The sequence below is a fragment of the Gambusia affinis genome, linkage group LG11 (genome assembly GCF_019740435.1).
Source record: "Gambusia affinis linkage group LG11, SWU_Gaff_1.0, whole genome shotgun sequence".
NCBI lineage: Eukaryota > Metazoa > Chordata > Actinopteri > Cyprinodontiformes > Poeciliidae > Gambusia > Gambusia affinis.
Window position 1 is genome coordinate 16,186,723 of NC_057878.1, and position 24,354 is coordinate 16,211,076.

The 24,354-nt window shown below is 36.6% G+C and overlaps 2 protein-coding genes across 6 annotated transcripts in view; both read right to left on the bottom strand.

The window, feature by feature from the left end:
- Positions 1–407: 407 nt before the first annotated feature.
- Positions 408–10,261, bottom strand: casp10 (caspase 10, apoptosis-related cysteine peptidase). 2 transcript variants are annotated; one of them, XM_044132329.1, is made up of 12 exons: positions 10,119–10,261; positions 6,544–6,821; positions 5,144–5,246; positions 4,786–4,915; positions 4,391–4,437; positions 4,241–4,283; positions 4,017–4,033; positions 3,874–3,904; positions 3,583–3,650; positions 1,753–1,882; positions 1,126–1,630; positions 408–795 (listed from the first exon to the last, which is right to left on the bottom strand). In XM_044132329.1, exons 1-12 carry the CDS (start codon positions 10,119–10,121, stop codon positions 615–617), a joined length of 1,536 nt encoding a protein of 511 aa, XP_043988264.1. In that variant the 5' UTR covers positions 10,122–10,261; the 3' UTR covers positions 408–614. The 2 variants fall into 2 exon arrangements, with proteins under 2 accessions (XP_043988264.1, XP_043988263.1); XM_044132328.1 differs by having other exon boundaries at positions 3,874–3,907.
- Positions 10,262–16,669: 6,408 nt separating this feature from the next.
- LOC122839613 (disintegrin and metalloproteinase domain-containing protein 23) overlaps positions 16,670–24,354 on the bottom strand; it is a 28,367-nt gene continuing 20,682 nt past the window's right edge. The window contains exons 24-27 of one of the 4 annotated variants that reach the window (XM_044131361.1): positions 23,448–23,559; positions 22,150–22,240; positions 20,501–20,591; positions 18,329–18,377 (exon numbers count right to left, since the gene is read on the bottom strand). In XM_044131361.1, the coding sequence (XP_043987296.1) occupies positions 20,585–20,591; positions 22,150–22,240; positions 23,448–23,559 (210 nt within the window). In that variant the 3' untranslated portion in view covers positions 18,329–18,377; positions 20,501–20,584. Of the gene's footprint in view, positions 18,378–20,500; positions 20,592–22,149; positions 22,241–23,447; positions 23,560–24,354 lie in introns of all 4 variants that reach the window. The other 3 variants (XM_044131360.1, XM_044131357.1, XM_044131362.1) reach the window with 3 other exon arrangements.

Sequence of the window (24,354 nt, forward strand, 5' to 3'; positions counted from 1 at the left end):
AGCAGGAACTTTGTCTACTAATATATATCTTGAAAATGTGCATAAAATTAGCAAGAGTATATATGTCAGAATAAATCATGTCTATAATTGTGTAAACATTTGTGGTGGGAACTCCAATCACACTTTGGAGCTAAAGTTTAAAATAATGTCACAACCCTGAGGTAAATGGGAGGAAATCTTGTCAAGAACAAACAGAAAACTAAAGAATAAGGTTATAGCACTGATATGCTGGCTTCTTTGTGATACTTTGAATAAAATGTTAATTTTGATACAACTTGCTGGAAAATGCCATGGAATGTATTGTAAATGATAATGAAGCAGAAAAGAAATTTATATACATTACTATAAACACAAATAAAAGATATAAGAAACTGCAAGATCTAAATTGATGACAAGAGCACAGAAAATATGATAAAATGGTTATATTGAGAGTCTGAGTAAAAGGTTGAGAGCAGGACTTTATTAATACCATTTGAAGAGGTATAACTCAAAAGGGATTCCCACAAAAGAACGGATAAACCTGATTCTTCAAAACTCAAGATCTGATTTAAAATTGTAAACTACCAGTGAGACAAAAAAAAACCAAAACAAAACAAAAAATAATCCAGCGTCTCTTAGGAATTGTCTTTGGTAATCACTCCAATTTCGGGTGGGGGTTTCTTAGGGACAGGGAAGACCACCCTCTTTCGGAGAGAGAAGGCTGGTTGAGGCATTTGCTTTCTCCTCCGACTAACATCGGTCATCCCGCTAACATCGGCGTTCACTTTTGTGAGAATGGAGACAAGGTCAACCTCCCTGGGAAAACATGAGATTTTTCAGTTAGATTTAAAAAGCAAAAGTACTCAAAGAACAGCTTGGGTCAGAGTTATTACTGTATGTGGTTATCACCGTTAATGATAATTCAATTGAACAAGTAACACGTTTTATTTTCTAGAGACTTTACAAATGAAAACAGAAATAAGCACTTTATGTCGCTGTGTGTAGTAAACTATGATTCTCTCTTCTGAATCAAATTAATAAAATAAATTAACTTTTAAATTACAATCATATTTTTGAGATCCACTTGCAAGTGAGTTCTCTCCACCGCTAAATCAGTAGCAGCAGATGTCAATATGCATCACTAACCGTGGCACAAACTTGATGAGGTTTTTGCACAACGACTGGATATACCAGGTGCCACAGAATTTATCTCTGAAGGAGGCATGATCAGGAACCGTGGACATCCCCACCAGCAAGTCAGCTATGACTGGGCTCCTCAGATCTGCAACTTTCGCATCAGCAGAAATTCGGGTTGTTTCGTCTTCGTCTTCAACGCCGTCTGCTTGGACTGGAAACTGTTCTTTGCTGCCTTGACAGGCCTGGATGAAAAGCATCTTGGGTTTTTCTATTAAAGACGGGCAGTTCTCTCCATCTATGCGCTCTATCAGCAATTTGATCTCAACAAGTTTGCCATCTACACCATACACTCTACCCTCCAAGCCATGACTGAGAATACAGCACACCAGGCTGTCGTACTGGCTGTGGTCCCGTTGGCCGATGCGGTAAAACAAACGTTTTATTTTATCCGCATTACAGTCTACGTGTATGTCCACCTCATAGCCCAACCATTCAAATACTGCTTTCAGAGCATCTGGAAGGAATAGAAATAGATGAAAATGGTTGTAAATACAGTGATTACTCCCAGAGTCTGGGGGGAAAAAAAACACACACACACAAGGGATTTCATTAGAAGGTAATCACACATAATCTTACCTCTGTCAACCTTGGTTCCCTCTCGATTTTTTAATGTTTTTGGTAAATGTTTGTGCGATTCAGAGAAATTAAAGTTGTCCACTATCAAACAGATCCCTCTCTGCCCAGTCATTGGATAATCACACAGAACCTACAAGGAGAAATCCACAAAGAATAAAAACTAAATTCAAGTCACTTTACAGTATAACATTTTACATTTGACAAATAAAAAACAAATGGAATCAAATTACAGAACTACAAACAGATATGCAACACATTTTTTCTCACTGTCTGAAGTTTAATCAGATCAAACATCTATTGTTTTAGGAAATTATGAATTGCCTAAATTATTTATATTAGTAAAATTTCACAATAATGTCAAAAAGAGTAGGTGAGAGACTTATTTCTTAATGTCTTCAAAATCACAAGTTTCCATGCATTTCACCAACATTTGGTAGCCCTCCATTTGAACGGGATGACTTAATCAATTTTTTGGGGGTTTCCATACTTCAGTTAGAATGGTACAAACATCCCCATTTTTCCTTCAAATGCAACAGTTGTCATTTTGGCCAACAGGTTCCACTTTAGTTTTATCAGAATACAGGACATGTCTCCAAAAATAAAAATATTTGATCCTATCTGCAGTGCAAATCTTACTTTTTTATGTTTCTTTTAGAGTAATGTCTTCCTTATAATGACACTATTTTACCAGCTTCAATCAGCATCTACACAACATCTTTGGCTTTTGTTCTGGAGTTGATCTGTGCACTTTGGGTCAAAACACTTTCTTCTCTGGCACACAGCACCCATCTCCTTCCTGAGCGTTATGATGGTTGGATATTTCCATCACGTCTCTACTTCCACATAACAGTTTGAATTAGGGGAGTATCAAAAAATTGGCTGGCCAACCAACAACCAACCAATAATCATGAGAAACCGCTCTCATCTAAAAGATAAAAAAATATAAAACATTTAAAAAAAAATCAGCCACACTCCATTTGCTCTCCAGTGAAAGAGCGCTGACTGGCATACCCTCCCATCAGGTCTTGTCTGCACGTGTGGTTAGCAGTAGTCAGTCACCCAATTGTTGCCAACTTAGCAACTTCTCAGACAAAAAAATAAATAAATGTTTATCAGCCAAAATGGCAATGTCAGGCTTTTTAAAGATTGGTAATTGGCCATAAAACTCCAATCGCTGCACCCCTAATTTGATCAGATAAATGCAGTATCTTCGAGCATCCGGAAATTTGATCCCAAAGGTGAGCCAGACTGGTGCAGCTCTACAATTCTCTTCCTGATATCTTGACTCATTTATTTTAACTTTCCCATCGTGCCAAACAATAAAGCAGTGTGTTCAAGGTATTTCCTTAAAATACATCCACAGGGATGCCTCCTCTCAGTTAAACAAATCAGAAATTTCCAAAGTCATTACCTCATCATCTGGTCTTTCACTCATTTTTTTTAAGAAATAGTAATTATTCTGAATGGTAACTTGTGATTTTGAAGACTTTAATAAATAAATCTCTGACATTTTGCTTCTCTAATTGCGGCATTCAGCCAATAAAAATAATTTTGGCCATTCTAACTGACCAACAATCAGAGAAGTGAAAAAATGCGTATTCTCATGTGGTGTATGTAAACCTCTGTAAGAAGGAAGGGAGGAAGCCAAAGAATGATGGAAGGAGAAAGAGAAAGGAAGTAAGGAAAATAACATTTTAGACTGTAGGACAGGAAATATAATTGTAAACTTGGAAAATACTTGAACCAAATTTCAGCCTTTTCCAGATTGATTAGGACCCTGTTCACTTGAGCATTTATTTTAGGAGGTAAAGAAAGAATAAATGTACATACATCATCATTTTCCTGAGACTCTGGGTTGTTCTTTTCTGGTTTCACTGTATCCAAGGAAGCCATTTCCCCTTTTGTAAAAGAAAAAAAAAGTGTGGAACAGAAGTAAATGTTAATAAAGACGGTTAAAAATGGTCTTCTACCTTGGCTAATATCTAGGATATAGATGTAGATAAGATTGATGAGAGTTCAGGAAAACTAATTAAAATGCATCAGTTTTAATAAAGTAGAACTGGAAAAACTCATTATATAAAAAAATGAATAAAATAAATAAATAAATAGATAGATAGATACCATTTGGGGAGTTGGATGGATTGATGGAAGGCTGCTGAAAAATTACATTGAAATAAAATTCAATGAATTAAAGAAAAACTTATATATATATATATATATACACATTTATTGTCTAGTAACTAAGAAGCTTTCTGGTAACTTACCGAAGGAAGTCGTGGAGCTTAAAGAGAAAGAAAGGTTTATAATCAAAATAAGAAGGTTAAAAAAAAAAAGGTAAAATTGCCATGTGAAATAAGTTAGCAAGAGCCCTGCTGCCTTTTGTCTTAGAAAAAAATGAATTATCTAATTTTTTGTTGACTAAAGTGTCACAAAATGATTAAGTAATAGCAACAATTTAGAAAATAAACCAGTTGATAAGATTACTTACTCTTATCTCCCTGGAAGTCAGTCCGGTAGGAAGGTTTGGGGGTCTTACAAATGGAAAAGAATTTTTTTTTTTTTTTGTAAAGACAGCCAAGTGTCATAATTCTGGAGCGTAGCAAAAGAACAGATGTCTAATCTTAAATAGATGATTTACCTGGCTTGGTTTAACAGTCAAAGGTGACGACTCTGGCTGCCAAATTTCTGAAAGAAAACAAAATAATCTTGTTTTGGGAACTGAAGCAAGATTTTGATGGTGTAAGAATATTTACAGATGCGTTTTTCATTTAATGAGGTCCAACTTCTCTTTCCCCTCCTCTATAAAAGTGCAATCTAGTAAATATCTCTTCTTTAGGCTCGATGAATGTGTGTATTGTCACATTCGTCATGACAGAGGGTTTAACAAGTGTTTGTGCAGTCCTTAAACTTTGCATGCATAACAAACGCCCTACATTATTTAAAGAATGGGATATTTAAAGTACTAATGCGTGGTGTTTGAAATAGAAGGTCATGTTCCTCATTTGGTTGATATCTATGATTATATAGGGTTACCTTTCCTAAAGAGACGAATCTCTTCATTCAGCACAGGACACACTGACGTAAATATGGTCTCCAGATATTCAAGACTAGAATCATTTATGAGGCCCATTTGCTCCATCTCCAGGAAGACTCCCAGTGTAGTCTGCAGAGTAAAGAAGGCTTATAGTTAAACTTGCAGTGTAGCGCTAATGTTTCAAAAATTTCAGGTTTCATGAACATCCGTGTAGATATTTCTTCCAACAAGCCTTCAAAGGTTAAAATGGAGAAGATGAGAATAAAAGAAGACAGCCTCTGCTGCAGATGAACCTCATCAAGGAGTGAAAAACATCCAATACTTGACACAGCAAGAACAAAAGAAGAATCACTCAACCTTTTGCTCAAGTCTTTTTCGTGGAATCCTGTCCTTTAGCAGGAACTTCATCTGTCCGAGCTCCTCCTCAGTAATTTGTTCTGACAGGCGATACAGCATCTTCCTGAAGCAAGTGTGATTGTGCGAGATCGAAGAAAAGGTTCAACATTTTTCAATAATACACATTCTTGATTAAAATCTTCAGACTGAGAAAAAACTTATTCTTGGCTCTTATCTTCTGGTGGAAATAGCTAAAAATTAGAGAACTGTTTGGAAACACAAAAGCAATTTAAAAACACCAACTTCAGCAGTTTTTTTTGTAGACATTTTCAGGCAAAAATATTTCCACAAAAAATGACAACAGTGTGAGGAATCTTCTTTTTGACAATTGGTTACAACTGTGCGTTTTGTTTTTGTTATTTCATTGATATTACTGTGAATGTCACACTAAAGGAAACTTAAATAAACTTAAAACAAGAATTATTATTCTTTAATTTAAAGACCTCATTTTGCATAATAAGTAATACAAAAGTAAGCCATTTTATTTCAAAGAGAAATGTAAAGTTTGTGGATTTTTTGTTTATGTCATTTTCTGTCCAGGAGCCCAAAAATATTTTTCAATTCAAAACTCAAAAGGTTTCCAAAACTCTAATGTGAATGATTTTTCATTTATTTCAGAACAAAAGGAAAAAGTTCAGTTTTACAAATCCTAAACACAACGGTAAGCCTGACTGCTGATCCAGCAGCATAGCAATGGGTAATTTTTTAATCCTCTTATTGTTTTGATAGTTAAATCAATCTCTGATTTAAAATGTATAAAACAACTTGTATTACTTAAATCTAGACGGAACTACTCTAAACTAAACACAGATCGTTTCCAGCACAGTTTGGGAATTTGATGAATCCCCCTAAAAAACGTTTGGTGATGAATAGCAAAGGAAGGTTAACAAAACACTTCCTCTTACAACCCCGCAAGATGAAAGGTTGCAAGGTTCTTGCAACCCTTGCAACAGTTGCAAGGTTTTCACCAGATGAAAACTCCGTCTTCACCAGATGATTGCCATCAAAAGAACAAGGGAATCAAAGTAGGAAAAACAAAGGGGGAAGAAATTACTTCTTTATGAGAGAGGCTTGATTGATATAGAAGGGCCCACCTGTTCCTGTCTGCACATTTTCCGTTGGCAATAGTAACCCTGCTGTTACCAACTCGGTGACTTTTCAGACAAAAAAAAAAAAAAACTGGTATCAGCCTAAATTGGAATCGGCAGGTCAGACTTTTTAAAGATTGGTGATTGGCCAGCAGACTGCAATCGGTGCACCCCTACATTTTGATTTTTGTTCAAACCTTAAATCCACTTGAACCAATAACAAAATCTTGTTTTACTGTTGTGTAAAAAAAAAAAAAAATGAAGAAAGCCCACCTGTAGGGTGAGATGAGGGTGCTGGGTGAGGACAAAGAAAGTTTAATGTTCTGCAAAATAACAGGTCGCTGGATGGTGAGGAGAAGCTCCACCAGGAGCTGTGGGTTTCCAGCTGACAGATGGTCTTCTTTCATGAGTAAGGAGAAGAGGTTGCTGGCACCAACCAGAGAGACTGATTTTCTCCTCAAGATGTCAGTGCACAGAAAGGACAGTGCTTCCACCTCATCAATGGACAAGGATTTATCCACTTCAAGTAGAGCCTTTTGGAAATCCATTTCCTGGCATTTAACAAAAAAAACACAGACAAAAAAAAATGTATTAGATGTCAAGTTTTTACAGAATGAAGACACTTGAGGATTTTTTGTGCCTTTCGGCGGTTAAACTTGCTGGTGTGCTTTGGATCAGTCTCCGACTCCACAAAACAAATATGCCTCAACTTACAGTCAGACTTGTTTGGACAACATCAGCAGCGTCTAACCTGGGCTAAGACGAAACAGAACTGGATTGCTATTTTCTGTAAGCAAAATTGCAAGAAGACTTGAAATATTTAACTCTGTGTACTAAATCTATGCAATATGTAGGTTTCTCTTCCTGAAATGTGCTACAAAAAATATATTAACTTTCAAAATATAAAAACATTTTTAGTTGTACGTGTAAAGCCCTGGAGCATCCAAGTAAGTAAGTACGGATCTTGATTCAGGAGAGTCTCACTGAAGTAATTTCATTTTATTATCTTTGCTATAATTAATCTAAAAGCTTTGATTTTGGTTAAGTGCAAATCTTTTTTTTCTGCCACAATAAAAGCAAATTGATATAGATAGCTGTATCGATAAAGAATAGAGCATTGATGGAGTATATTATGTCTTTCTGAAAGCCTTTGGACATGTCAGTACATGTTTAGGAGAGCAGAGAAAAACACTTCCTTATAACTTGCTCTGAAAATGTCCCTATGCAAATCTGATTCATGTATATAAGAGGAGGGCATTTTTGGAATGAGTTTTATTTGTTATCATATATACACTCAAACATATATACTTAAATGGTAAATGGACGGAACTTATATAGTGGTTTTCCAATTATATTTGACCACTCAAAGGGCTTTACACTAGAGTCACATTCACCCATTCTCACTCACACACACACACACACGCATTTATACCAGATCGGTAGACAATTTGGGGTACACTGACACGTGGCAGGAGGAAACTGGAATCGAACCTACGACCTTTCACAAGATGACTACTCTACCCACAAAGCCACATTGTTTTATTTTATAAGATTTATCTGTTGTTTGTGCAATAGACCTACATAGAAAAGTGCTAATAAGTGAAATGAAAACACCTGGAATGTGTGGTGTGCATTTTTATTCACCCCTCTTTATTCAGACACCCCTCATCTATTGCACCGATTTGCATTCCAAAATCAATAATAAATAGTGTTCATCTGTGAACTATAAATACAGCTGTCTCTGCCTCAGAGATTGAAATCCTGCTTACCATAAGGCATAAACAGCAAGCATGTGGAAGAAGGTGATTTCATCAGCATCCATGATGGAAAACTGACACTAAAAATCACCCTAACCATGTTGTTTCCCCACTGTGAAACAACATGGTTCTACAGTAGGTACAAGGAAACTGGTCAGAGTGAATGAAAGAAGGATGGAACTAAAAGAAAACTAAAAGTACTCCTAAAAAAACAGAAACAGGACACAAAGGAAACAACAACCCTAAACGCGCAGTCTGAGTTGCAGTGCAGTGCTATAAATCAAAGAATAGCTCTGCCAAAATCCAGGCCTAAATCCACTTGATTCATGATTTACAGACACTCTCCATTCAATCTGAATCAACTTGAGCCCGGATTCAATGAAAAAATTTATAAAATTAAAGTGCATTTGTATTATGGATATAAATGCACAGTATACCTTTCAGTCTTTTACTTGTAAAACATTTTCAAAACACATGTATCATATTCCTGTTACTTCAAAAAAAATATGTGGATGTTTGTGGTTGTCATGTGACAATACATAGAAAACACTCAAGAGTAAAAGTTCTTTACAACAAACTGTGAATTACCCCTAAACTGAGACAGTTGTAATGATTTAGAAAGATTTTGAGATCATTCCACCACTTAGTACTCCTTTAATGCTCCCCCAGACATTAAAGGAGCATATAATAGCATTATACTATTTTCTATTATGTAATAAATCAAGTTCTGTGAGTCACATGAGTTAAGTCAAACGCCTAAACACGGCTTGGTTGAAATTTCCTGTCTTAACAAAGCGCCACAGAGTTAAATGAAAGTGAAACAATTCGGCAATTGAACAACAGCAGGCCATGAAAATATTAAGATATAAAATACCTGAAATGCTACATTGATAAGTCAATTCTGACAGAAAATAAAGAAATGTAGTTTTAAGTCCACAGATGCTCCCTGGAAAAGTCTTGTCAACATGTGCTAATCAACTTTCACCACAAAGATAATCACTTAAATATTTTTTTTTAAAGTCTCCTTATAGGAAACAGACTAGCTTAGGAATTATCTAACAGCTAGAATTATTTATCTTGAGATAAGAGGAAACAACATAGTCCATAGGACAGAGCAGGGAATCAGCAGAAATGTATCACCCAGTAAAACAATTCCTTTCACTCCTTTAATGCATTTCATTCTGTTTATTCTTTGTCATTATAAAAGATGTGTTCCTATCCAAATAAATTAAAAATCTAAATGTTAGAACTTTACTCTTCTAACCATGCTGTGAAAGTTTTTGCCAAGGAAATGATCACAACTTCCTAGAGTTAAAAGTCTGGAAACGACTGAAAAATTAAAGTTTGAAAATGATTATGCATGCTGTGTAAAATCAGAAATGTTACGGTTTTAAAAGCCAAATATATGGAAGCATAACACACAAGACGTTGCTTATGACTGTGTAAACCAAACCATTCAGGATAAACGTGATTAAAATAGCGTACAATTGGTTGATTAAACAGAATAATGCACTTCCGAGTTCAGTACACTAAACATATTATTGTTTTATGTAAAGTGATCAAATGTGAAAGTAGAAATATTTTACTCAATAATTTATGCGTCAGTGTCTTTTCCCTTAACTGTTTACATGGTAGATAAAAACATTATCAACAAGTGACGATGCCCGGTTTGCTGAGTCAAACGAGGAAAAGAAACGTTCAACCCGGTTATAAGAAACGTTTACTTGTTTTTAAACACGAATAAATTTGGGTGATTAATTCCAAATAATTCGAGCAAGGAAAATTCAAATATGGTTCCTCTTAAATATTTTTGTGGGGAACCACCTACAAGCCCAACACAGAAGATCTTTTGACGTTATTTAAAATGAAAGAAGTTTAACTCGTTGGGATCGTTTTCATTTTCTAAATACTTCCTATGAACCAAGCTAAATTTGTCAGTCTGTCTTTCTCCAATATTCACACAAAAACAGGGATCAGAACCAGGAAAATAACGTGTAACAATGAGTAAATCAGCAATGTACGCCAGCACTCTGAACTATGTATCAATAACCCTCAAAGTACGAAATGACGATAAACAAGACGCTGTCATACCATGTAGACGAGTTGTCTCCTGGTTTGTGAAAGACAAGTTCACTTCAACATAATGTAGTTGCTCCGAGTCGACGAAGGAGACAGAAATACGAGCTAAAGGTTCAGAACTTATATGAGATAATGAACCAGCCCACCAACGGAAGTTGAGAAGAAAGTAAATGCAGACCTTGAGGGAATTTCTGAACTTTTAAAACCGACAGCGCCCCCTGCTGCAGTAACAAACAAACAAGCGAAATCAATAAATACATAAATCAATAAATGCATAAATACAGTAATAATAATAATAATAATAATAATAATAATAATAATAATAATAATAATAATAATAATAATAATAATAATAATAATAATAATAATAATAAGTTATTATTTAGTAAGTAAAGAAATCCTTGTTCTGTTTTGTACCTCCATGATAAGGAATGCGTATATCACCTGGTATAAAAGTCTGTCTATTGCTGAAAAATATCAACTGCTTCATAATTTGAACATTTTCTCTAAGTTTGCTGGCCACTCTGTCCCAAAAACAGTGTAATGTGGTGAGATTATCCAACATCACCTCTAACCTGTGACCTAGGAATGTTGACTGTTACTATGAAGTCAAAGCAACAGGCCCCTGAATTGAGTTTGACATGTGCCATGTATCACATGGTACTTTGTTATATCAGTATGCCAAATTTTAAACAATAATTTTCACCTCACTGTAAAAGTCAAGTCAGTCATGTTTTATACAGAACACTGAACATCCAGACTTTGCCGTCTTCAGGCAGATGTCAAATATTTTTTATAATACTCAAAGAAAAAAAATTGATTTGGTTCAAACATATGATAAGCTAAGCAAATCATCCTAAAAAAAATTCAATGCATGTACAGCACTATCCTGGTAAAATTTGACAATTTTTATAGATGAGAATAAATAACTTACATCTGAACTGTACAAGCAAAGGTAATTTTTGTTATTACGTTTTTCTTAGCCAATAAAAAGTCCTCCAAAATGTATATGCACAGACAAACATTTACATAAAAAAAGAACGCGGTTTTACATTTTTGAGCTAAATATTTAATTGTCCATATAAAAAAGTAACAATATTAAGGAATGCAAAAGATTAATATTAATATCCATACAACATATTCTTTTAACTGATGACAGGGGCATCTCAAAGAGGGGGTGAAATAAAGACAAAAGCTGTCCAACTGGAACCCTCAGAGACATTTGTGTTTTATTTGGGTTCCGTCTTCAGTGTGGTGATGTGTCCTCTGCGTCTCACTCTGATTGTGAGCTTTGTCCAGGAGTTAGCTCTCGAGCTGTTGAACCTGAAGGACTCTGTAAGCAACAAACACAGAGTGAAAGTTGCAACATGCATCACTCTCATGTAAATGGTTTTATGCAAATAAATTTACTGAAACAGTTTAATTAGGTATCTAAAGAGAAATGTACAGTCTAGGTAATTGTGCTTTCAGCATAAATGGTGTAATGAAGCCACAGCGAGCAGTGAATCATGGAGCAGGATGTTATTTATAGCTCACGGTAAGTCCCAAAACTCTACTAGACCTAATAAACACTTTCAGAAGACACTAATTAAATATGGGGTTTTCCAAATTCTCAAATTCAGATGGCCTGTGTGCAAACATCACTACAAGGATATCAGGAATTGATTCAGAAGCAGTCGAAGGGTTTTTCATGAGTATTAAAAGCCATAGAATTTATTTTTTATATATATTTTGTCATAAGTTCTTCCATGGCAAAACATGGTGAGAGAAGTTTTATGTTGTGGAGATTTTCTTCAGCAGGGAGAGGGAGGCTGGTCAGGCAGGATGGAGCTAAATTCAGTTCAATTCAATTCTAAAGCAATTTACATACTCCCAAAAGGGAATTAAATGTAGTCATAACTCACATTGTTCAAGAATCTTCAAAGAGACTGTGATGAGCTGGAAGAATCTATTTTGGTGTAAAACTCCAGTTCTTGCAGTCAGGTGGGTGTCTTGCAACTTTCAAATATGTCATTGCTAAAAAACACTTCAATCGAATGATTAGGTTATGCACAGGACTTTGCAGAACTTGACTGCATGCTGTGAGGTCGCAGTTCAGCTTTTTCTTTTAGTCTGTTCCACACCAGGGTCACATCTAAGCATTGTAGGACCCAGCTCTCAAGGACTGCAGTTTGACACCCATACATAAAATCCCAATAAAATCAACATTTGTGATTGTAATGTGATAAAGTATGAAAAATGCAAGCCATGTGAATACTTTTTAAACCCCTTAATCTGCAACAGAACGCCCTTGTGCCGTTTTTACATTGTATTTTCCAGGGACACTGTAGGCACCTATTGGCAGCTACCACAAAAACACTAGCTATAGGGTGTTTTCTTTTACTTTGTTGTGAATCAATAAACACATTTATTATTCATAATTTAAATGTCTTCTAGTATAGGTATCAAAAGTGAATGCCCCCTTTGTTAAAAGAAGCTTGTAGAAGTGTGAAGTGTCAAAAACATTTTTTTTAAAAATGTTTCTTAGGCCTGTAGTTCAGGGGTGGATCGGGTGAAAGAAGAATAAAAATAACATGTTTACGGAGTAGCATGGTAGTGGTCAAGTATGCTTTGCTTCCTCTGCAACTGGAAACCTGCAGCGTTCATAGGGCAATATGGATTCTAACAAGTGTCAGGGAGTCCTTGTAGAAAAGGAAACTGAAACATGGAAACTCAAGTTTCAGCTTGAGTGACGTTATTTTTAAAATGTCTTTTGCTTTTGTTCTGGTCTTGATACACACATTTTTATGCATTTTCAGTGAAACTATATGCTCATGTGTGACGCACATAATCTGTCTTTACTGAAAGATATGATGGCCAGAAACTGCTGTTTATATACATAGTTTGAAAAGATTATTTTAACAGCAATGTAACAGTTTCTCATTATCTGGGCTTTCCCAAATTGTTTAAAGGCATAGCAAACAGTAAACTTTATGTAGAGTTTGTAAACCTCTGATTTCACAGGAAAAAATAAAAATCTAAAATAATTATTTTAGGCTACACTTTCTTCCTAAAGCAGGTCCCATCTTCCTAAAGCAGAACAAGTTTGATGTCAGAAAATAGGAGACATTAATTTAAACTTATCAGAGATTTATCTTTAGTATTATTCATGTTTTATTTAAAAAATATATTTATGAACAAGTACTTCTAAATCTGCAACAGACTGGCGACCTGTCCAGGGTGAACCCCGCCTCTCGCCCGGAACGTAGCTGGACATAGGCACCAGCAACCCTCCTGACCCCTCTAAGGGACAGGGGTGAACAGAAAATGGAAGGATGGATGAATAATACTTCTAAATATGTAACAATTTTAGATTATAAATATTAACACATTTTTTTTAATTCAATAATATTGTACTTTGCTCTAATCATCGACTCCCAGTAATCTTATATCTTCTTTTATGTTTTAATTGCTATAAATATAGTGAGCTCTTTTAACTAAGGTGGACCTTTGGAAATATGTATTTTATTTAATCATTTTTATTTATTTATTTTTTTTTTTTTTAGAAGGGTAAATATTTCGTTTTCAGTGGCGTTTTGATGCTTAGTCCCTTTTTGTTTTTGTGTTTCTTTACTATACAAATTATAGATCCGTTGACTGAAAACTAATGAAATGTGCGCACTTACTGTCAGTAATCAGGGAGTGCACAGAGGTGACCTGTCTCCTCCCCATGCCGTGGCTCCTGGACATCACGCATTCCACGTAGATCTCCCAAAAGACCCGGGCCAGGTCCCAGAACAGCGCCGCGTGTTTGCCGTCCTCCGAGGACCGGAGGGTCCCCATCAGGTCCCAGAAGGCGGGGACCGTGTCGGCTATCCTCGGAGATCGCATCTCTAGCAGCAGAGCCGAGGAGGAGTCCCAGCACTGCGGGTCGGCCCGGTGGGCCGTCAGCGGGTCCACCTGCGGCGGCTTGTGGCCCCGCAGCGGGACCACTGACATGGAGGTCAGAACAAACACTGTGGCCAGGGTCAGGTTAAAGAGAACCGGGACCATTTCCTCTGGACCAAACGTAGATAATCTGACACCTGTCCGATAGTGTTTTCTGTCAGATAAAATAATGAATTACTTTTAAAGAAGAAAAAAACGTTTAAATGACACAATTCAAAAATTTTGCAAGAATAAAAGATAACAATTCTTTTTGTTTACTCCTTCATAAAGTTCATTTCAATTATAATCCAACAGATGATTTCCAAATTAAAAAAATGTACTTACCACTTGTTCTGGTGTGGCAGCCTGGACTTTAGCTTTGATGGGAGTTTGATACATACCTGTTTTAATATTTGGTGACGTCACTACACTCCCTCCTTCTCAAATGGAGGCTCCTGACGTTATTAATTATGCCTTTTTTCATAGATAGACACATAGAAGTTCACACATTCTCTAACTGACTATAGCTTTATTGCAAAGCAAAATGGGCAAGAATTTCAGTGTCTTTATGTGAAAAACTAGTAGAAACAAGTCCTGAGGCAAGGAAGGGATCACCAAATAATAATAAATATTGCAATAACATGACGTGATAATTTGAAGATATCTAACTTTAACTATTCCTGGGGTTAGAAACCCAAACCAAATTTAGCCCATATCAAAAATACTGTAGTTTTGTGAATGGGACTTCGATTTAGTAGAGCTTTATGGCATTATTCTGCTTAATGTAAACCAAGAAACCAAGTTTTTTTTTTTTTTTGTGCGGAAAACATAAGTAGTTTAACCTCACAAGCTGTTCTGTCATTTGTAAAACAAACTCATCTCTAAATAATGTTTCAGAAAGTGGTAAATGATTTTGTTTTCTATGCTTTTACTGAAATGTCACATGCATACCTTATCTCAAATGTAATTATTTTCACAGTGAGGGGCCGACACTAAATGTACTGGATGGATGTCTTACTCACTCATTCATTCCTCTGATGATGCATAGAAGTTGGCTTCACAACATTTTCACTGCCAAGGATGAATTCTAACTTTTAAATGGGGAACATTACATGCCAAAAAATAAAATGTGATGTTAAGAGGCATCTAGAAATGAACCAACATGAACTCTATTTTCTTTTCTTTCTTTTTTTTTTTAATTTTCCTGTGTATTATTTTATTATTAGTCACATCAAATTATCTGAAGTCAAGACTATTTCCACTTCCGTTCTACTAGAAATGAGCAATCATTCAATGTGTCAAAAAAAAAAAAGACTTGAGTTGCACAGATAAATCACAAGTTAATGTCTAATTCTCTCATTTATAGCACTAGATGCATTACGCTCTGTTCAGAACTTCACATAAAGTTATCAAGAATATAAATGTAGATACCTTTTGGATTTGCAGTAATTTCTTTTGAACTTTCCTTTTTCCAGGGTCGGATGATCATACAACATACAGCTGCAGTGATTTAAGGAATTTAATTGCATTAGTATAATATGATTGTAGATATTTTCTGGTAAATGTCTTTTAGATGAAAGACTATGGATGAAACTTAACCACACACCCCCACTAATATTTGCTCAAAGTTCTCCACCACATTATTTTTGTACATCATTTTATCATATAGTTCATTTATTAGTAATTTAATTGTATTCCTGTCACAGACTTGTCTTTTAGCTTTAAAAGACGTGCCAGAGAATCTTTTCTAAATCACTTTGGGATCACTGTTTAGTTGAAACACCCAACTATGTCCACATTTCAGATAATTTACATTTTTTAAAGAGAAAAATGTGTCTTACCCATGGAAGCAATGACTGAGATGGACAGAGTGGAGTTACAGTATTATCTGCTACTATTACTATTGTCCCATGTGTCTTCCATTGTTGTGTTTTTGATGATTAATTAACATATGCAACATTTTGAGCTTATGCTGGTTTTTAGTTGCACCAGACTTGTTCATAAGTTCCCGGACTCAAAGTCAGGGAACTTATGTGTATCTAAGGGACACTTAGATACACATATTGAATTTGATAAAGATCAGGGCAGTTTTGAGATCAACCTTTTATCAGGTAAGACATCTTGTCAACAGAAAGCTCACTTTCAAGAGACACTATGGAGTAAACCACAACTGTTTTTTTTTCTGGTGCTTATATAGTTTTTGTGCGGTCATTGCATGTCTTGTTTTAAAGATTTATTTTTAAATGTCACCAGCTTTTAATAAATTTTTTTTACCATATGTAGGTACTGTAATGCCTGATGTTTGTTGTTCACCAATCAGATATTGAAATTACTTAAATCAGTCATATTGGTTTATTAAGGTAACTGTCAATAAAAGATAAGTAAAAATGCAAAAATGTATATATTTTTTCTGTTCAACATTAAACTGAACATATAATATTTAACTGAAACAAATAACACTGAAAAATCCAAAACCTGAAAAGGATTTTGTTGGCTACTTTGTTAGGACACAGAATGGACAACCCTGATTTAACGTTCAGCTTGTAAAGTTATGTAATTCCTAAAAAAGATAGAATAAAATATACCCTGCACCCCAAAATGATGTGTAAATCATTACAACTACATCAAACGCACAAAAAAAATAACCACAGGTCAAATAAAATTTGTCAGTAGTTTATTAATGGGTCCAACTGTACATGATGCAGTGAGAGAGGGGCACCAGACGATGAGCAACATGGAGGATCACAACAATGCCAGTGCTTTTGGCAGCACCTGGAACACACCAACTATCAGCTGGACTGGAAATGATGAAGGACTTGCATGTTGAAACTGTTCTGGCCTCGCTATGCGCAGGCGCCACACAGTTCGCTTGTGTGTCTGATTAAAAATTTTAAACAGCATGAAAAAATAAAAATAACAGACAAGAAATGACTTACATTTCCGCAAATGTAAAAGGGCGCTCTCTTGCTTTACGCTGGAAATGTGGATTTTTATTTATTTTTTTTTTTATTGTTTTGAATTTTTAATTTATGCTCACCCACAGTTCGAAGCAAAATGAAACAAGATGTTGGAGAGGCCAGATAAAAAAGAGTAATCAGCTGATTTTTTATTTTTTATTTTTTGTAATTCCATGTCTACATTGATGTCACTATTATCCATACTTTTTGTGCAATATCTCTCTTTGCATAGTAAATAAAAGTTAAATGTTCTGGTTGTCGACATGCTCCTATCTTTTGTAGCATATTTTTCTTGCAGATTTTTTGGGGGAATCCCATATAGAATTATAAGCCCACTACAGTGATTGCATGCATGCAGCTTTATCAGAAGAGCCAAACTTGATTCCTACTTAGGGGTTTATGAGAGCAAAAAAGGCTAATGCCAGTAAGGTGGGTGCTGATGAGGACCTGGCTGGGCAAGCAAAGGCCTGCGTGGACAGACTTCATGCCCTCACCAGTGGGGGAGGGGAGGCACCACTGGCTGCAGACAGAGTGGGAGGGAAAGTGCTCTGTGTGCAACAACATCCATCTGTTCAGGTGATTGATTCTTTGGCTTTTGAGTCACCATTAGCACTGCTTCATTAGGGGGGGAGATCTTTCCAGACCTGATTGCTGTCTGGATCCCTCTAGAGCTGCATGTTTCTCTTCTGTCTGGCCCAAATCCTACAAGCCTGTTTTGGGTTTTATTTCAGTTATGTCTGCTGTAAAACATGCTAAGATAGAAAACGGAAGCAGCTGAGGTCATTGTGAAATAAGCAGTCGATTAAAAACCCGAACTCCTTATTGATGTGTCGTTTTACGTGTTTTTCTTTGTTAGTTGGTCTGCAATGTCCTCACATGCAGCACCTAAAAGAGGAAATTGAGCTTAAACTGGTTTTTCCAGTGTGTTTGGTTTTTAACGAGGCTTTCTCCTGCAATAGATAAGTCCTTTTTTTTGTCTTTGTATGTTTTTATGCGCTATATTCATAGCTTTGTTAGCCATGCTGAGCCCTAAAGAAAGGGCTTTTCATGCCAAGGAGGGCCAGAAAGCAGCACACCTTGTGTGTAAAGTCATGCCAGGTGAGAGGATGGTGTGGATTCCACCTGAACGCCTGTGCACTGGCACTAAAAGGAGAAATTGGAAGGGAAAGGAAGTTACATGTGGAGTTGAAAAGGCTGTAATTTTAATGTCACTACAATGGAAATTGTTAAAATGTCCACTATGTCTTTTTCAAGTAAATCTAATGCCAAAAATGTCAGCAGCAGTAAGTGCAGTCCAGCTGTCAGGTAGCCAACTAAGGAAGCCTCGGAGGAGTCCATCTTCGACTGTCACCTCTCCTCGAGTTAAATGGCCTGGGCATTGGGGTCGTAACGCCGCTTCTTCACATTTCTTGTATGGAGATAAGAAAACAGCAGTCAGTGTAATCCACAAACATTTCTGCAACACATTTAATGCAACGTGGACAGGCAACCGCACTCATCTCTGCAGCTTGCAGTGCTGCTAATATTGAATTTAAAAAAAAAAAAAAAAAAAAAAAAAAAAAAAAATTTGGAAACAGCTATATAAAAAATACTGCAACAAACACTGTTACAGTATCAAAGTGAGGAGAGGCTTGTCCATGTTGACCAGTTCAGCCTCAACTGCAAACAGAGAGAAGTACCTATGATCACTGACCTTTAGGTGTTAATTTATGATGAAGTAAAGGCTGCAGATTTTATGCTGGAGTAATATTATTCATACCTCTTGATCTTGTTCCCATGTTGTGAAGTAAGAAATGTTTTACAAAAAGAAATTGAAAAGTGAATAAAATTAAGGGAAATTATTCACCTTGAGAAATCCCTTAATTAGAAAGTTGATTTTTAAGTTTAAAATTTCTTTCAATCCAATCTGACCGGGATAGAGTTATTTTGTAAAGAGTGACTAAAAGAATTGTTGCTGTAATTGTAAAAAAAAATAATTCTACAAAGTATTTACTCATCAGGATAGACAATCATTTTTTGCCACATTTTTTTTTTCCAATTCTACTTGTTTTCAAAACATTTTATTGTTTCATCTTCAAGTGGTATGAATTCTTTTGCGATAAATTGTATTTTTAAGGCATCAAACACTGAATATATTAATTCCTAATCCCAGACTAGTAATTTTCACTTTTAAGTGGAAAATAAATAATTTCTTTCTAATTTCTAATTTCTGAGTATGAACTTCCTCTGTTTGGCCTTTTTTGCAGACAAGTGCTGACTGGATTGTGTCCGTGCAACATCAGCTTCCACAGTGAGGTGTGGGAGACTCATTACCAGTTTGGATGGGAAAGACATTGTTCCACTCAAAACAAAACCATCTAGGAGGAAGGAACTAACATAAAATATACTCTATGGAGGAGGGAGAGAGGAGACAACCACAAGAACAACGACGACAGCAACGGCAGCAGCAACAATAACTACTACCAAAGAACGGTGGGACAACACTCAGCACGACAACAGGAGTGATGCATAACCTCCCCGTACTGTGGCTTGCTGTGGGGCTTCTATCACCCTGTCATGCACCTTTTCCAATAGTAAGCCAGCTCAGGGTGGCACTATTGCTGTGCGTGGTTCATGCAGTGCAGTGCGCCGTGTCTGTACCAGGTCTGTGAAGCAGGCAGCAATGGCAGCTGGTGTGGTCGGGTCCGAGCCTTGCCATCCAGGTGGGTGTGGCCAGCCATGCCACAAAGGCTGCAGGCAACAAAAAGGTCCTGGCTTCTCTCTCTGTGCATTTCTCTGTGTCTGTGCTGTCGCTCTCACCACTCCGTTTAAAAGGCTCAGCCTCAAAACAGTGACGGGTCGGGAGAAAAATCATGGAAGTGATGAGAGGACGACAAAGTCGGGACCAGACTTGCTGTTTGGTTCAGCCTTTGTGCAATGAGCTGACCTCCTCCAAGTTAACAAGTCAACATGCAGAGAATGTGTTTGGACTATTTATCTTTTTATTTTTTCTCCCTTTGTCTGTTGCTCTGTTATGCTGAGAACCATGATGCTTTGCTATTTGGCATGCTTTCGTGGCTGCAGGATTAATACTTCTAATTTAGTTCTTCGGTCTGCTTGGATTAGAGTTTATAACACCCCTGTTGCTCGAGACAGCAGGTTAGTCAGCTTCAAACTGGAGCTTAAAACCCATTTTCTTGCTATATCATTGGATTTCAAAGGGAAATTAAACCTTAAAAATTGAAAGCACTGTTTCCCTTCACTGAACATGCATGTCAAGCACTGAGAATCTGCCCGTCCAATTAGTTTGAGGTTCTGCTACAAATGCACAAACCTCCTTGAGCCTTTTGCAATGAACTCAAATTCAGATGCATCATAAACAACATCCGCTGCACTTCAGTAAAGCACACGCTCTTTGCAAGTGCATCTTGGCGTAGCATGCTTTATTTTGCTTTTGGAACCATTTTCTGTAGCAGGAGCTCAAACCCTGGTGTCTAGAAGCAGCAGGGATGCTAGAGTTACAGCAGGAGAGGCATGCGGCGTGTTGCTTACTTAAAGCCCCATCCAGTCCCCCCCAGCACTATGGCAGCCACAAGGATGGCTCCGGCGATGGAGCCTATTATTAGATTGGTGGCACTAGGACCTGTGAAGGGTTATGGGGAAAAAGACATGAGTTTCTATACTCACTTCCTGGATTTGTAACATGTAACTAGACAGTAAGGATTTCACATGGCATCAACAACACACCAAGAGTGCTATTACAGGAAAATGATTGAATCTGAGGATGTATTTTGCATGCTTTTCAACCCCCTTTAGTGTGTAACGTGGTTTAAATGTACTGGTGCATCTCAATAAATTAGAATATAATGGAAAAGTTATTTTCTTCCAGTAATTCAGTTCAAAAACCTCAAACAGATATTAAACATATATGTTATACTATTATACATTTTTGACTTTGATTTGCTTGCAGTTAATGGAAATCCAAAATATCGTTTCTGAGAAATTTTGAATATGACATAATATAATTTATTTAAAAAGATATTTTAATAGAAAAATGTTTCTGGCTGTAAAATCGGGTAGACCTACAGACTTGTCAATTACCAGGATATTTATTGGCAACATACAGTAAGAATGGAAAATTTTGTGAAAGTAAAAAATAACTACAAACGTGTGCAAGCAAAAGTGTTTATCACAGTCCTAAAAGGATTATTAAGCAAGGGGTGCTTCAAAATTTATGGACTACAATAGTTTACAAATATGTTAATAGAGAGCAGAGGAGAAGAAAAACATGTGATAAAGACAAGTGCACCAATACAAGAATAACTACATAAGGTACTTCTCTGAACTACTGAGGTCATGAGTGTCCCACAAGGCTGAAGAAGAAAAAGGAATTTGGCCACCTGAGCAAAAGTCCAGACTTTTGATTCCGCCTGCTTCTGTATGTTTTTGGGTCCTTTTCATTCACATATCATGACAGGAATGATCATCAAATTTAATGGAAGTAAAAATGCTGATATGCATATTTCTGTCTGGAGCACAAGTCTAAATGAGGTTCACCTTTTGAACTGAACTACTTTAGTAGTTACACCTTTCAATAATATTTTAATTTGGGATGCACCAGGAATCAAGGTAACATCCTGGAAATGTTTACACTTATTTGTCGTCATTAGAGGTAATATTTGTCTTTGGTTTGTTAAGGTTGTGAAGAAGACTTGACCCTGGGTATCCATCACTGAAGAAAGACTGACAGCTTATATATGAGAATATATGTGACCTGCAGTATGAGCAGTACAAAATGTTTTTAAGAGGTCCCAGTCACCACACAGCCTCCACTAACTGGACAATTTCATCTAAGTGCCCCACATGCCCCAGAAAGGAGAGGATCACAGGAGCAACCACATAACAACTCAGAGTAAAAGAGAGAGGTTGGATGAGAAGAGGAGGGAGGGAGAATGAAGAGAGAGGCTTGTCATAATGGGGAACAACAGGAGAAGAGGAGGAGTGTAAGGGGAATCCATCGATCAATCACACAACACTGAAAACAACCAATCACATGACAACTAATATGGTCATCACCAACACACGAGGAAACACAAAGCCACCGGGACGCACACACGGGCTCAGGCCGGCTCACGAGACCGCCCGCACACTGAGGCACCACTATGAGGAGGAAGAGCTGTGAAAGGGTTAAAGATGCTTACTCTATTCCCCACCCTGTGCCTCCAAAAATCACCCCCAGGGCCAGAATGGTCCCTGCTACTGCCCCTATCAGCCTGTTAGTGGCCACGCTCACTGTGCAGAGGGAAAAGGAGCATTATTACCACTCTGTCAAAAACAAAATGCAACCTTCTGCTGCAGAGTCATGGATGGAGCAATCCCCAACCTTCAAATTGTGGTCACAGTTGCCGGTATGAGGCTGAAATTTGAGTTGGGATTTCTATTCAGAATCAAAGCAAACTCTAGCTCAATATTACCGGCTAAATTTGGTGTTTTTACAACCCTAGTACATCCGTAATCCCTTTGAACCACCTCACATCTAAATGAAATCAAAAGATTTGCGATTAAAGCCTATCATACGAAATGCATAAGACCTGTCCATACTAAATAAATACAGTGGAAACCAGACATTTACATGTACTGCATAAAAAGTCCAATAAGCTTATATTCTCACTGTTTTGCATTAGTGTCCTAAATAAACTTTGTATTTAATTTGGCTGGATGATCAGTGTCATTGTACTTTGGGAAAATCCATCTGTGTCCAAGATTGAACTTCCTAGCTGATGACCCCATAAGCTGCATTGTTTTCAAGACATGATCTTTCCTATAGTGATGCCTTCTATTCTGGGAGGTGTACTACATCCTCCTGCTACAAAGCACCCACACAGTCAGTTACGTCACAGTTTGGATGGTACTCAGGCAACTTTTCCCTTTTTTCCTTCTATGTGTAACAATGGGCTTCAAAAAGTTGAAGAAATTTGATCCAGGGTGGATTTTCATACTGCAATCGCTTTTTATGTTGCTTTTGGGTATATGGCTTGTTCCTCACTGAATGACCTTTCAAACTTGTTTCACTGTGGATAATGGGATTTCCTTACCATGTTCAGTTAACATCTTCACAAGAACCTTTGCTTTTGTTCTGGGGTCGACTCACATGTTTAGCATAAAAACATGGTCATCTCTATGACACCATTTACATTGCATACAAGTCTTTGAACAGATGAACGTAACACATTCAGGTCTCTGTAAACGCTAACCAAGAATGAAGCAGATATGTTGAGGTCCATAATAATCTCCTTAATATCCAGCTTGTTTGATGAAAATAATAAAAAATTCTCGAAAAAAATCTTCTCTGGCATTTATCAAATAGAAATATTTTTTTGTCATTTTATACATCGCATGTAAATATCTGGTTTCATCTGATAATAACGTCACGCGAACTTGTCTACAATATTTTTTTTTTTTTTTTAGATGGCAGAGGCTGACAGAGGGAGAAACCGACCCTTGGGTTCTTCGGTTGTAGTGATTTCGGTCTCTTTGGGTGGGTCAGGCATGCTGCAGTCTGTCCCTGCCCATGTGGCATCACATGTGCATGTGGCTTCATTGTTGCACACCTGTTTGGAGCAGACAGAAATTAATGAAGCAGTGAGGGGGGAAAAGCTGGGGCTTTTTTTAAAAAAAAAAGAAATCGGCTTATGCATCAGGTCTATTTTGGGAAACGTCTTCCTTAGGAACTGTGCCCAGCAGCCATTTATCGTGTGCCGTGTCATCAAAACACAGAAAAGGAGAAACAAGGAAATATTACCCAGGTCCACCTTTCAAGTTGTTTTACATACAAAGCATATGTGTTACATTCTGTACAACTGCATATTTAGCAAACTTATAGAGCTTATTTAAACAATAAAACAAGTGCAAAAATGTAAAGGTGCCAGAAGTCATGAGCAGTGCTCCTACAATTACTTCAGTTGCTTAACATTTAATATTATGAAGGACAGGATATTAACCAAACTTATCAGAACAAACTGAGAAGTGCCTTGGGGTGATACTGAATTTATGCAGATATGACTAATTTGGTCTTTTAAATTTGTAATTAATGTGAATATATATATATATATATATATATATATATATATATATATATATATATATATATATATATATATATATATATATATATATATTCAGTATGCATTGCTACATCCTTTGAACCAGGTTTTGTAATGGTATGTGGGTTTTTGTCTTTTTTGTTATTCATCAATTAATCCCCTTATATTTCTCCATGTTTGTATTTTCATGGTTTTGTGTTACCTTGCCACTAAAAATAGTTAAAATTTTATTGGTTTAGGTTCATTTTTGTATCATGTAACTTCAAAATAGACTTGCTAAGACTTCAACAAATTATTAGTATC